Source organism: Suncus etruscus, chromosome 5 (assembly GCF_024139225.1).
Source record: "Suncus etruscus isolate mSunEtr1 chromosome 5, mSunEtr1.pri.cur, whole genome shotgun sequence".
Classification (NCBI taxonomy): domain Eukaryota; kingdom Metazoa; phylum Chordata; class Mammalia; order Eulipotyphla; family Soricidae; genus Suncus; species Suncus etruscus.
In genome coordinates this window covers 144,512,211-144,526,888 of record NC_064852.1, presented here as the reverse complement: position 1 = coordinate 144,526,888, position 14,678 = coordinate 144,512,211, and the positions used below count along the sequence as shown (strand labels likewise).

The 14,678-nt window shown below is 36.9% G+C and overlaps 1 protein-coding gene across 1 annotated transcript in view; it reads right to left on the bottom strand.

Annotated features, from left to right (window-relative positions):
• The window catches only part of EIF3E (eukaryotic translation initiation factor 3 subunit E), a 45,264-nt gene that overhangs the window by 16,533 nt on the left and 14,053 nt on the right, over window positions 1–14,678 (bottom strand). Inside the window, exons 4-7 of the mRNA XM_049773903.1 lie at window positions 12,404–12,446; window positions 10,825–10,929; window positions 3,313–3,438; window positions 2,334–2,458 (exon numbers count right to left, since the gene is read on the bottom strand). Of these exons, the coding sequence (XP_049629860.1) occupies window positions 2,334–2,458; window positions 3,313–3,438; window positions 10,825–10,929; window positions 12,404–12,446 (399 nt within the window). The remainder of the gene's footprint in view (window positions 1–2,333; window positions 2,459–3,312; window positions 3,439–10,824; window positions 10,930–12,403; window positions 12,447–14,678) is intronic.

Here is a 14,678-nt window from a genome sequence, read left to right as displayed (position 1 = left end):
GCCAGTAAGTTTTTCAAGTCACAAGTCAAAATTGAGATTACAAGGATCAAGTTTTACTTTTAGGGGAAAAAAAAAAATTTCCACATATTTAGAGATAAAACTCAAAGTATAACTTGAATGCAATCCTTATAATAGAGAAAAACTATGAGAAATATAATAATCTTACTGGGATATAACTCTCAGAAATTATTCCTGGCAGGTTCAGGGGACCAAATAGCACGCTGGGGATCAAACCCAGGTTGGCTGCACAAGGCAAATATCCTCCCTGCTGTTGCCATTGTTTGGCCCAAGGATATATTTTCTTAATGGAATTTAAAACCAGATAACTCTATTATGAAATTTTATTGCATATATTTATGCCAATGATGATGATCATGAGATTTTATGTATTTAATCTTTGAAAATGTTCTTCATCCTGTCATATTACCAAACAAAACAATTGACAAGCACATGGTTTTTTATCTAACATATTCATCACTTGGCATTTATAGAATTCCATTAAATTCTTTTTTAGATATTGCTTTGGCATAACTTTAAACTGCAGACAAATCAGTTCCAATTCAACTGTATAACAGGATTTTGAGACATGAAAATTTCTACTTAAAGGTTCTAAAACTTGGAAATGATTAAGTTTAAAAAATACACCTGCTGGGGCCAGAGAGAGAGCACAGCGGTGTTTGCCTTGCAAGCAGCCAATCCAGGACCTAAGGTGGTTGGTTCGAATCCTGGCATCCCATATGGTCCCCTGTAGCTATTTCTGAGCAGATAGCCAGGAGTAACCCCTGAGTACCGCCGGGTGTGGCCCAAAAACAAAACAAAACAAAAAAAATACACCTGCTAAAAATTGGTTTCTCATTTTAACTTTTTGATAGAATAGAAAATGAATAAATCAGCCAGATATTATTTATGTCTCACACTACACTAGTTATCATCAAAATAAATCCTACAAATGTGAGTATTAAACAGAACCTTTTTACCTAAATAGGGCAGTCTTCCAATAAAGTATAGGAGTCTCTGCCTTAAGAATGAAGAAGTACAAAATGAGTATTTTCTCAACTTTGGAAATATTTCTCTACCTGTTGTTCTACATTAAAGACGATGAATAAATACCAAATGATCAAAGAAGACTCCAAACAACGCACTATGTATATATCTTTAGGGAGCAATCTGAGTTGAACTATTTTATACAATTGGAGAGAGCTAAACACTGTATCACAAATGCAATCTTTCACCTAAAATATCCACATCTGGTAGCCTCATTTCTAATACATTGTATTAAATAACTAAATTTATCTATTACTTTAAAAGTTAATCATTTTAAGGGCCACAGTAGTAGCACAGCAGTAGGGCATTTGCCTTTGACACGGCTGAGCCAGGACAGACGTAGGTTTGATCCCTGTCATCCCATATGGTCCCCCAAGTCTGCCCGGAGTGATTTCTGAGTACAGAGCCAGGAGTAACCAACCCCTGAGCTTTGCCCGGTGTGACCTACTCCCCGACCCAAACCAAACCAAAAAACCAAAAGTTAACCATTTTAAATGTATAAATCTTTTAAATTCATAATTATGTGGTAATATAAATCGTAAAAGACTAACCTGTACTACACTGGTATCAAAACTTTCAAGGACAAAAGTAGATTTTTAGGAATGCAATATATAGCTAATGAACTTCATTAAATTGTATATATTAATATACACATATATTTTACATACACTTCACCAAACTCATGATCACTGGTCACAGAGGTAAGAACATAACAATAAATATAATGAAGAATATTCTAATGATGATTTTGTTAGGCAACATAATTTGATAATTTGGGGAGTTATTTAACTTAAGGAAAAGGCAAGAATTTATGAGAAAAAGACAGTCTGGTCAACAAAAGGTATTAGGGAAAGACAAAGATATTGGACAGTTAGAAGCCAAAGAATGAGCCCCAAACATTATAACTCAAGAGAATTGGGCGGAGAGATAGCGGTGGTAGGGCATTTGCCTTGCATGTGGTCGACCCGGGAGGGACCAGGTTCAACTCCTGGCAGGCAGGGAGCAATTTCCGAGTGCAGAGTCAGGAGTAACCCCTGAAAACTGCTGGATGTGGCCCAACAACCAATCAATAAATAAATAAAGTTAAAAAAAAATAACTCAGAGAATCCATATGCCTTCTTTCAAATTTAAAGTCTAAAACCAAGAACATAAAGCTGTATATTATAAAACTCCTAGAATTACATTTATATTTTTCAATTAACAATAATTGCATATAAAGAGATAACAGAATGCTACAGAAGTACATTTTTAAACACATAAAGCCAAAATTATACCGTAAAATAACTTACTGTGGCTGGTAAAGGAAGAGATCAATTATGTTATCACGGCCTTTTGGATGGTTGAAGAAAACAAAGAGAGACCAGTGAATGAGCCATGTTCGCTGCTGCAGAGACTGGAGCGGAGAACTCACAGACTGAAGGATCAAAATAATTCATACAGAACATGTTAACATTAGAAAGCAGCAAGAAGAAAACACTGCTAATCACTGAATTTATTTAAAACCTAACATCTTCTATGATATATACTAGGGGCCAGAGATAGTACAGTGGGATGGACAATAGCTTTCTTTGTACATGTCAGACAAGAGTCCAATCCTTGACATCCTATGGTCTCCAGAACGCAAATAGGAGTGATCACTAAGTGCAGAGACAGGAATAAACCCTGACCACTACTGGGTGTGGTTGAAAGCAAAAACAAAAAGAAAATGACCCAAAAAGATATTCATTAGAGTTTCTGTGATTAAAGTGTAATCTTTCCAAACCTCTATTTGTCTGAACACCATTTAAAATTATTTTATGGTACTCAAGAAAAATTTAAATTTCCCAACAAGGAACTTCTACAGAGGCTATAACAATTAAATATTTCAGGAACATTTAAAAGACGAACGCTTTTCATGATATATGGCCTAACTTGGCATTAATTCAGAAAAAAAATCTATATAAAATTTTAATAATAGGTGGCACTAGCATAGTGTCGTTTTTTTGTTTTTGTTTTTTTTTTAATGAAACAGAAAGGCAAAGTAGCTGTGAAAGGAATAAAAACTGAACTCTTTAAAGATCAGAGGAAGTCTGGTTATTTCTTTTAAAGAGAAGCAGGGAACCCTGCTAATCCATTAACTCACAGTGAAATTTTTATGTCAGGACAACACCTAATGTTTTATTTCTTTATCCTATTCCATTATTTTTTTAAAAAGCAAAAAATGTGTACGTCATCAGAAAGCACAAAGGCATACAGAAATTTCCATGAGTCTCTCCAAGTATAACTCACATTATTATCTATGGTCTCTTTCAATCGTGTAAGGTCTTCCATGGCGGCATCCCAATTCTGCATCAAGATTTCAGAAGCCAGTTTCCCCCAAAGTGAATTCAAAGCATTTCTATCTGTTGCTGGAACCTGTTTAAGCAAGCACAGGTAATAATATTCTGTAAAGTGAAAAAGATAATGTATAGTTTACATTCCTTTTACACCTATATAGCCTGCTGACAGACCTGTGACTCTCTTTCTCCCAAAACTTCATTTATCTAAGTCTCGTACTGCATCACACCAATTCAAGCAGCTTAATTTAATTAAATTTACAAAAATTGCTTAAGTTTTTGACATCCATTCTAGAACAGAAATTAAAGAGTAATTTAAACCTAGGGCACAGCACACCGTGTTCTAGTATTACCAATTTTGAGCAACATATATAACAATCACATTTCAGGCAGAGGTTAGTTATGAAACCAAGATAGAAACAAATAAAATTTGGTTGCAAAAATCAAGAATGAGAAATCATGACCTTTCATAGGTTCTTTGTAATAAATAGGTTTCCACAAAAATTCAAATTAAGATACAAAATGGTAAGTACAAGGGGCCGGAGAGATAGCATGGAGGTAAGGCATTTGCCTTTCATGCAGAAGGTCATCGGTTCAAATCCCGGCGTCCCATATGGTCCCCCGAGCCTGCTAGGAGTGATTTCTGAGCATAGAGCCAGGAGTAACCCCTGAGCAATGCCGGGTGTGACCCAAAGACAAACAAAACAAAAACAAAATGGTAAGTACAAATAGATTAAAAGATTATAATTAGTACCAAAAGATTATGTATTAAGAAAAACAGTCTCATACATAATCTTAAGGAAAAAAATCAAAGTAAAATAATACTTTAACTTTCATTTAAAAAACATTTAAAACAAATGTGGACTTATACCAAGACACTTCTAGTCATAAAAATTGCACATTTCGGGACCAGAGCAATGGCACAGCAGTAGGGCATTTTGCACAAGGCTGACCCAGGACGGACCATGGTTTAATCCCTTAGCGCCCCATATGGTCCCCACCCCCAAGCCAGGAGCGATTTCTGAGTGCATAGCCAGGAGTAACCCAAGTGTCACCAGGTGTGGTCCCTCCCCACAACCAAGCAAATTTCATACTCTAACCTTAATCTATAAAATATGAGATAAATAAAAAGAGGTGGGGAACCACTTCCTGCCACTGCTACAGAGGGTCACAAAACCCAATGCCTATTAGAACTAGGCTAGTAAAAAAAATGACTTGGTGTCAAAAGCAATAGGCAGGTAGGCAGGGCCTTGCACAGGGCCAGCCCAAACTTAATGATCGTAATGCAATATGGCATTCCAAGCCCCTACAGGAGTGATTTTTGAATGTAGAATGAGGAATAAGCCCTGAGCATCAAGTGTGGGTCCCCCAGCCCCATCCCCCAAAAAAAACTTAACCAAGACTGGGGTGACAGCACAGTAGCAGAAAGGCACTTGTCTTGCATACAGTAGATACAGGTTTGAACCCCAGCATTCAATAAGGTCCCCTGGGCACCACAGAGTAATTCCTGAGTATAGGGCTCAGAGTAAGCCAAGGGGTACTGCTGGGTACACAAAATCAACAAAAAAGTCAACTAAGTTTAAGCCATTGCTTCTCAATTATTTTGTCATGCCCCCCTAGGAAGAAAACATTTTTCGTCCCCCCCCCGTGCGACTGTAAATAGTATCTATTAAAAAAACTTAAACCTGCAAAACAAAAATATATAAAATAATTTGAGCTGATTTTTTAATCAGAGGTGATGCCTGGATTAATGGCTACAATGAGCACATTTTGCAATGCATAGCTTTTCCAAGCTGGGTTTGATGTAGGACACAGCAACTCTCAGCTCCAGAGACATACAGAGACAAACACGAGGCTTAGCTTGTTATGACAGTGTTTGCTGAGGTCAAACGCGCACCCTTTACTGAGCCTCGTGCCCTCCCCCCCGGGGGGGGGTGCGCCCCACTATTTGAGAAGCACTAGTTAAAGCTAACATAAATTTTAAGACACACTAACATCTCAATTCCAAATTTTAAAATTTAGGAACTTATATGAAACAGATTTTTCACTAGGTGGAAAACTCCAGATCTTAGTTTGGGGTGTGGTAAAGTAACTCAAGTGATAGAACTGATGTCTAGCCAAGGGCATGCCTTGAGTTCAATCTCCAGCATTTCCTGGACCCTGAACATCATCAGGTGTAGACTGTGGGAGTATCTGAGCACAACTGGGCCCTGAAACATCTGGGATTTGGTTCCCAGCCCATTTCCCATTAAAAAAGAAAAGAAAAGAATACCCTTAGGCTGGATAAAAGGCACAGCGTTTAGGGTGTTTGCCTGGCACCCAGCTTCAGTTGCTGACCATGGTTCAATTACCATATGGCCTCCTGGGCCTGCCAGGACTAATTTCTTTTCTTTTTTGATTTTTGGGTCACACCCGGCAACCTTCAGGGATTACTCCTGACTCTACACTCAGAAATCGATCCTGGCAGGCTCCAGGGACCATATGGGATGCCAGGATTGGAACCACTGTCCTTCTGCATGCAAGGCAAACACCTTACCTACATGCTATCTCTCCAGCCCGCAGGACTAATTTCTGATTGCAAAGCTCAAGTACCACCTGGTGTGACCCCAGAACAAACCAACCAAACCAAACCAAGTAAACAGATCTTGAATCATACAGAAATTAACATGAGCCTCCGCCCATTTTCAGCTTGTTTGATTTTTACCCCACTTTATTTCTTTTCTTCTCTTCAAACAGAACTACATAACTTGAACCATCTTGTTCCGCTTCTCAAATTGAGGGGGAAATAATGGAGGGTACCAAGATCAAACAGTTGTATGATCACCAAGTAATAATAAAAATGATCAAATACAAGATCCCCCCAAACCTGGTGGGTCTTCAGGGCCATGCCTGGTTAATCGGGCCCTGGGGGGAGGGGGGAGAAATCCCTCCCTATGCATCCCAAAACTACAGAGGCGCAGCTGGGCTCAGAACACTCCACATGCCAGGATTTCTGGGTCTTTGACTGGTATGTGGGGGGCTCTGGGTAGGACAGCTAGCCACAGGCCCCCTGGGCTGAACTCCTAGTCCAGGGGACCAAGATCCCCCCAAACCTGGTGGGTCTTCAGGGCCACGCCTGGTTAATCGGGCCCTGGGGGGAGGGGGGAGAAATCCCTCCCTATGCATCCCAAATACTTCATGTATTAAGAGTATTCCTTACTGTTATGTTACGTTTTACGTATCCAGAATCTTTATTTTGTATTGTGCCCTTTCCCACATCCCTACAAAGCTCTTTTTTATCCCTTTACTCTCTATCTCCCCCAAAAACATCTCTAATCTACATTACTCTTTTTAATCAGTAGTGTACAAGCCTTATCACAGACCAAAGGCGTGTATTGTGTGTAACAACCCCAAACTGTTTCAAGATACATAAAATGGACACGTATTTCTTTAGAATATTTTGTGTTTTTTCTCTGACAGCTATAATTCTTACTAAATGTTGTCTTATATAGTGATGATTCTAACCACTTTTCATCTTCTCTTTTTGAGCTGTTTAACAAGGAATCTTAGAGAAAGAGTCCCCCAGATTAATGCTTATGATTGAACCATAATTGTTCTTATCACCCCCATATGCGCCAAGAACACCACGTGGCATTGCTCCTTTTTTGCATAGGCACATTAAAATGGGAAAATACTATACATATAAATAAGATCCTATCTAATAGAGATTGGTACAGACAAATCTTATAGTGCAAAGGGACCTTACACCCTGAACATTGACATAACGACCTGGCACAGACCTCAGAAGAAAGGGCATTTCCCTGAACCAGGGAAGCCATCCACAAAACATCCAGGCTGGTCTATAGCATCACATGGAAGCAATCCGCTACCAAGGAAGACTCTACACTGCTCAGACATTGTCCTGCACAAAAGAGACTTCCATTAACACTGAGAAGACTTAACAACAACAACGACCTGCTTACAGGACAGAGCTCCCTGCGTTGCACTTTGACTGTGAGGTGAAACCAGAGGACGCTCCACATCCTGACTTCAATGTTGGATATACAGATTCCAGGATCTTTAATACAGAAGCTTGATACCAACAACAGAGACTGTGTGAAAAATATAAGTGTGTTGGCACTACAGACAATGTCTTGGATTGGACGATCTAGCTTGCCTGGAGCCTAGAGTTGGTCTTGTGCCAGGAACCTTCAGGGGTCGGGTCTTTTTGTATTTAGACCAAGGTTATTTCTTTCCATGTCCCTCATATTTTGGTGGGCCTATGCAAACAACAATTGCCACTCTAACACCATTTTTGCTGTGCTCCTTTGACTCTAATCTTTAAAAAGAACCCACTTAAGATTTGAGGTTAACTTAAGCTAATATGCATGAATATGGAAATGTAAAAAAAATGCTATGCCTATAATGTCTAAGGAGTTATGTAAGTTTTATGGCTTTAGATTGCCTTGTGTGCTGTTAAGAAATATTACAGTGTGTTACAATCTTAATGTTCTTTGGATGAAATTTCAAAGTTGGGATATCAGCAAGGGGACTTCTGAGAATTATGTTATGTATTGTCCTTCCATTGTAACTTTACCTTGTCCTCTTTCTTTGCATCCTTGTTCTCATAATTAAAATAAAAAAATTAAAAAAAAATGATCAAATGGGGGAGGGCGGGGGAAAAATGATAGAACTTAAAACACCAAATCTAAAGCCAACAACAACAGAATCTAAACCCAACCTACAACAAGCTAGACACAGAGGGGACCACTTATACTAGCAGCCCGGGGGATGGGGTAAGGGAGGGGGATACGAGATGCATACTGGGATACTGGGAACAGGGGTGGAAGAAGGACAACTTTGGTGGTGGGAATTCCTCTGATTCAATGTTAATATGTACCTAAAATATTACTGTGAAAGATATATAATCCACTTTGGTCAAAAGAAAAATTATTATTATTATAAAAAATTAACATTATTCAATCTAATTTAGCAGCCAGACATTCAAATCCAATGGCAAGAAATTCATCTTAGATGAGCCCAATTTTACCGAAAACACAAAACAATCCTTAAAAAGAAAAAAATAATTCAGCAGTTTACATGCGAAAATTACTTTATTTCACATTTGCTCCACAATTCATTTCCAATTAAGGTATTCTTCAGAGCACAACGGCTCAAACTTCACAACCAAATAGATTGTACCCAAATATTCCGTGATATGCTACAAGACAAATACTTATAAAAGCAGATCCTAGGGTCACACAGCCTTAATTTATACAACACTGACCTACAATAGGTCATTTGGAGAGTCAAATTCTAATCTCAGAACACAGTTACAATGGTTCTTTCATAGCTTATGTTTCCCCAACCATAGATTTAAAAGAAAAACCAAGCATCAGAAAAGAATTTCAAAATGAAGGATTTTGAATTAAAAATTTAAAGCAATACAAAAAAAAAATTCAATATTCACCCCCAATCCCAGATATTTCACAGTATTTCAAAGACACAGATTTTAGCATTGTACCCATGCCTAAATCAAGAGAATAATCTTTTAAACAACTGTTAAATTGTTTTTATACGATTACCAAGACTACTACATGAATTGGTCAGTTCCCACCTACCTCAAATATTTTGTGGCAGAAGAAACAAAAATTTAAAAGCAAAGTGTCATAATTTCTAACACTAATCACTGTTTTTGACTTCTCTAAATGTGAAACATCTGCATTAAAACCATGGCATTTAATCATTTAATTAAACGCCATGAGCTCCAACAAGTTTGCTAAGTAAGGCAAAAGTCTAAAAACTCACCCATTTTTTTTAAAAGATAGAAACTGAACTGGGATCCTCATGTTTTATAAAAGTAAACATTAAAAAATACCGCACATACAACAAATACCTAAGTTTTACATATAGACCAAACATTTGTAAAATTTGCCAGACTAATTATAAAGAGAGTATTGCCGAAATATAATGATACTATTAAAGCTGAAATGTTTCATATGATAGGATAAAAGCTCTTTGCAGCAATACAGCAGGTTTTTGAATCCCCAAAAGGATCACGAGCATACACTACGCTGGCTCCAGTCCATGTCATTACAGTTGGCGCCTCATACCAAGCGGCTTTCAAGGGTGGATATGCTAGAAGAGTTTCAATATCTGGATTTCCAGCAGTTACCTTAAGTTTCCATGTCTTAGCAAAATGGCACATTCACTCACTGACCAGCAACAATAAATTTACTGTGCTAGAATGCTAACATGACACTAAATCTTCATTCTCAAAATTCACTCCCAGCATTAACAAATGATATGAATAACCAACTCTTTTCATGTACCTGTAATCATATCAGGCTTCTGATTTTACAATCCTGGTTTAAGCTGTTTACATTTCCAAAGTAATCAACTTTTACTCTCCTAAATCCTTCATAATATTCAGAGTAAAACTGATGGAATTTTCTGATAAGTCACTACAAGTTTAGTACTACTGATTACTTTCAATGCACCTGCAAGCAAATCACATATGATCTGTATATTAAGAATTCATTTACAAATTAAGAGAAAAATAATTGTATTCAAGTCAAATTTGAAAATAAAAAGAACTTTAAGAAAATATTTTCAGACTAAAGAAATAAAGTACTTTTATTTCTAAATGTAAAAATCTCAAGTATTGTACCATCAATGTCCCTACTTTTCAATAAATATAGAAGAAATTATAAAAAAAATAGAAAACACAAGTCTTTGTGGCATGTGAACTAAAAAGACAAGACACCAAAAATATAAATAAAAGAGAGCCAACAGAAAGACACTTAAAATATTAGAACCCAAAAAAAGTAACTGAAGTTGGAACTTGAATTTTACAATCTCTAAAACTAAATAAATCACTTCAAACAACTCTCTTTATCTAATGAAAGCACAGAATTTAGAAAGGTATCAAATAGACAAATGAAAATAATAAACTGACTACAACAGTAGCATGTAATAACATGTATATCCTTCACAATGAAGAAAATCATTCAGTACTATAGTCTGACAACTGAAATAACAAGGTTACCATTAAGATTTAAAATGTACTTATTTTTAGAATTTCACTGATGTTTAAAACAAATTCAAGGTAAACAGCATTAAAACATGGAATTAAATTAGGACTAATACATCTATTTAATAAACTAAGTATTTAGAATGTGGTACTCATTGGGAAGTTCAGTAATATTAAATATAAATATATTGAATATTAAGAAACACTGGAATCCTAGTTCAGACTACAATTATACAATAACACATGAAACAGCAAACTAGTAGACTTCAATAACAACTTAAAAACATCCCTTCAAATTTTGAGGCCCTGATACAAGAGCTCCCAATTCTTTCGTCTTCTGTTAAGAAAAGTTTATTTTTTCCCCTTTTGCCAATAACTAAAATTATGCATTCATTAACAGAACCAAAAGTTTTGAGGAAGCAGTATCATACAAAAGGAGGGGAAATTACTTACCAAGACTCTAAAGAAGTAAAGATATTCTGCTGCTCCTGAGTAATTTCCACATTCATACTGAAATTTTGCATACCTGTAGAGTGTATCTAAGTATTCTTGCCTAAACTAGAAAAATAAAATTAAATAAGTTAAAAATAAAGTTAAAGTTGACAGTTTTTAAAAGTAAAGCAATTTCTTCCTTTTAACTTGTCCTTAGAAGACAATTATCTTCCAGAAATGTCAAAATACTATGATCAAACTATCCTATAACATTTAACACACATATTAGAAACTAATATTCAGAGTCTAGTCTCAAAAAAATTTTAATATTGTTATGATATGAGCCTAAATTACATCTCTTAAGTATGACATGTGAGCCCCTTAGCTGGTCACGGAGATTAATTACTAATTATATATTCCTATAACATTTTATGATTTTGTTCAAATAACATGTAAACTTGATCTTTGTGTAAACTGGCATAGGGCCCGGAGAGATAGCACAGCGGTGTTTGCCTTGCAAGCAGTCGATCCAGGACCAAAGGTGGTTGGTTCGAATCCCGGTGTCCCATATGGTCCCCTGTGCCTGCCAGGAGCTATTTCTGAGCAGACAGCCAGGAGTAACCCCTGAGCACCGCCAGGTGTGACCCAAAAACCAAAAAAAAAAAAAAAAAAAAAAAAAAAAAAAAAAAAGCTGGCATAAACTACAATACTTTTTAAAGTTAATAATGCAAAGAGGGTGAAAATAAAACATTTTAAGGACTTAAAACTTAAATATACCCAATAATCTATAGGGAAATAATCTATAACAGTAAGCATAAGAAATAGAACTGGAATGCAAGGTAAAGAATAACAAATAAGCAAAACGTTAAACAATGAGGACAAAGATAAAGTGGTGGCTAGAGAATCCAATTATTTCTTCATTTCGAGTTTAATGAAGGTTTTCTGTTTGTTTTGGGGGTCTACTCCCAGTGATGGTCAGGTGTTACTCCTGGTGGCTATAGGCTCAGAAATCGCTCCTGGCTTGGGAGGCCATATGGGACGCTGGGGGTCAGCGGTCCATCCAAGGTTAGCATGTGCAAGGCAAGCACTCTACTGCTTGCACCACCACTCCGGCCCCTAATAAAGATTTTGATAATAAGAACCATTATTTTATATAAGGTGGCTAAGGAATTACTTTGTTGCTTAAAAAAGTTCAAATTCAGGGGCCGGAGATAGCATGGAGGTAACACATTTGCCTTGCATGCAGAAGGAAGGTGGTTTGAATCCTGGCATCCCATATGGTCCCCCGAGCCTGCCAGAAGTAACCTCTGAGCGCTGCCGGGTGTGACCCAAAAACCACAAAAGAAAAAGTTTAAATTCAAATTTAGTTCTTTTAAATGAGTTGTAAATACATGGGAAATATAAATCAGCATACAACTATTTTGAAACTATCATTCTGATATAACTATAAACATTTTCCTAAAGGCACCTATTCTTAAACCCAGTTTTTTAAAACAACGATATATTTAATACAAAAATCTGAAATTTATTTTTATTGCCAGGGCAAAAGCCTATTAACAGTATTCTTTAATATAATAACAAACTTTGAAATGCCACTTACACCATGTTTATCTGCCAGGTAATCAAACAGCATCCGACCATCCCTTAAAAGTTAAAAAAAAAAAAATTACTCTATTTTTACAAGCTACAAAAAATAAACTTTTAAAATTTATAGTCAATCTAAAAAGGGTTATTTGAAATACATCACTATTAACTACAGAAATGAAATAATACCTTCATAAAGAAATAAGCAGAACATTGAATATTTTGAATATACAATATAAAAATTTGGGGGCTATGCTATGTCTCAAATGGTACAGCAGTTGGTTTGAGTGTTTAAGAATCTGGGCGTGAGGCCAGAGAGTGTTCAGTACACAGGGCAATTGCCTGGCATGTGACTGATGGAGGTTCAATCCCCTTAAGACCCACTGATCTAAACTAAACTTTGAGTGCAGAGATAGAAGTGCTCAGTATTGCCAGGTGTGGCTCAAATTCCAAAAACAAATAATAAGAAAGGATATGTGCCATTAGTCTAAATGTCACAAAGAGTTCTGGCTGCATTTTTCTTCTATATACCTTATAGTTTCAGTTCTGCTATCAAGGTCTATAATCCATTTTGATTTAATTTTGCGTATGGTGTTAGAGGTCTGATTTCGCTTTTTTGCATGTAGCTGTCCAATTGTTACACCACCACTTATTGAAGCTTTCCTTGCTCCACTTTGTATTTATTGCCCCTTTATAAAAGATTCATCGATTGTCTAGGGGTCATTCTCTGAATACTTAATGTTTATTCCACTAACCTGAGGATCTTTATTCCAATACCATGCTGTTTGTTTGGGATGTTTGTTTTGGGGCCACACCCGGTGGCACTCAGAGGTTATTTCTGGCTATGTGCTCAGAAATTATTCCTGACAGGCTCGGGGGACCATATGGGACGCCAGGGATTGAACCTGGTTCCATCCCAGTTGGCTACGTGCAAGAAAAAACAACCTACTGCTGTGCTACATCACTCAGATCCCATCCATGCTGTTTTCATGACTGTTGTTTTGTAGTACAATTTAAAGGTGGGTCAAGTGATGCCTCCCATTATTCATTTTCCTAAGAATTGCATTAGCTAATCAGAGCTGTTTATTGTTCCAAATAAAATGTTATGAGTGTCTGATTCACTTTTGAAGAATGTCATGGGTACTCTTAGAGGGATTGCATTACAACTCTACAATGCCTTGTGAAGTATTGTCATTATTGATGTTAATCCTCCTGATTCATATGCCTCCATTTTCTTGTGTCATCTTTTATTTTTTGGAGCACTGTTTTGTAGCTTTATTTGTATAAGTCTTTCACCTCTATAGTTAACTTTAAGGTACTTGAATGGTATTTTTTTTTAAATATCTATTTTTTTTTCATTATTTGTAAATAAGAAGAAAAGGTGTGTTAACTTTGTAGCCTGTAACTTTGCTATACAAATCTATGGTTTCTAGAAGCTTTTTGGTAGTCTTTAGGACTTTATATAGTATGTCATCTGCAAACAGTGAGAGTTTGATGTCTCCTTTTCCTATCTAGATGCCATTTATATATTTTTCTTTCCTTATTGCTATGGCAAGTACATCCAATACTATGTTGAATAGGAGTAGCAAGAGAGGGCAGCCTTTTCTTGTGCTGGAAAGAGAAAAGAGTTTCAATTTTCCCCACTGATCATACCTACCACGAGCTTACGGTAAATGGCCCTGAGCTTACGGTAAATGGCCCTGTTTATACTGAAAATAGTACATTTCATTCCCATTTTGTTGAAATATTTTATAAATTAGGAATAGGTGTTGAATCGTATCAAATTCTTTCTCTACATCTATTGATATGACTTTCATTTTAATTTTTCCCTTTTTTGATATGATGAATTACATTAACTTGCATATAACCATCCTTGATTCTCTAGAATGAATCCTACTTGGTGTACAACCTTCTGTTGAGTCTCTGGATCTTTTATTTGAAGGGGGGGGTCACACCCTGTGGCGCTCAGGGGTTACTCCTGGCTCTGCACTCAGAAATTGTTCCTGGCAGGCATGGGGGAGCTTACGGGATGTCAGGATTCGAACCATTGTCCTGAGTCAGATGAGAGCAAGGCAAATGGCCTAAGGCTATGCTGTATCTCTCAGGCCCATGAGCTATTGGATCTTATTTGCTAGGATTTTTTTGAGGATCTATGAATCTGTGTCCATCAAAGAAAGACATTAGTCTCAGGGGCCAGAGTGGTGGCACAAGCGATAGGGTGAAGAGCCAGGAGTAACCTCTGAGCACCACTGAATGTGGCACAAAAGCAGCGGTTTAATCCCCAGGCGTCC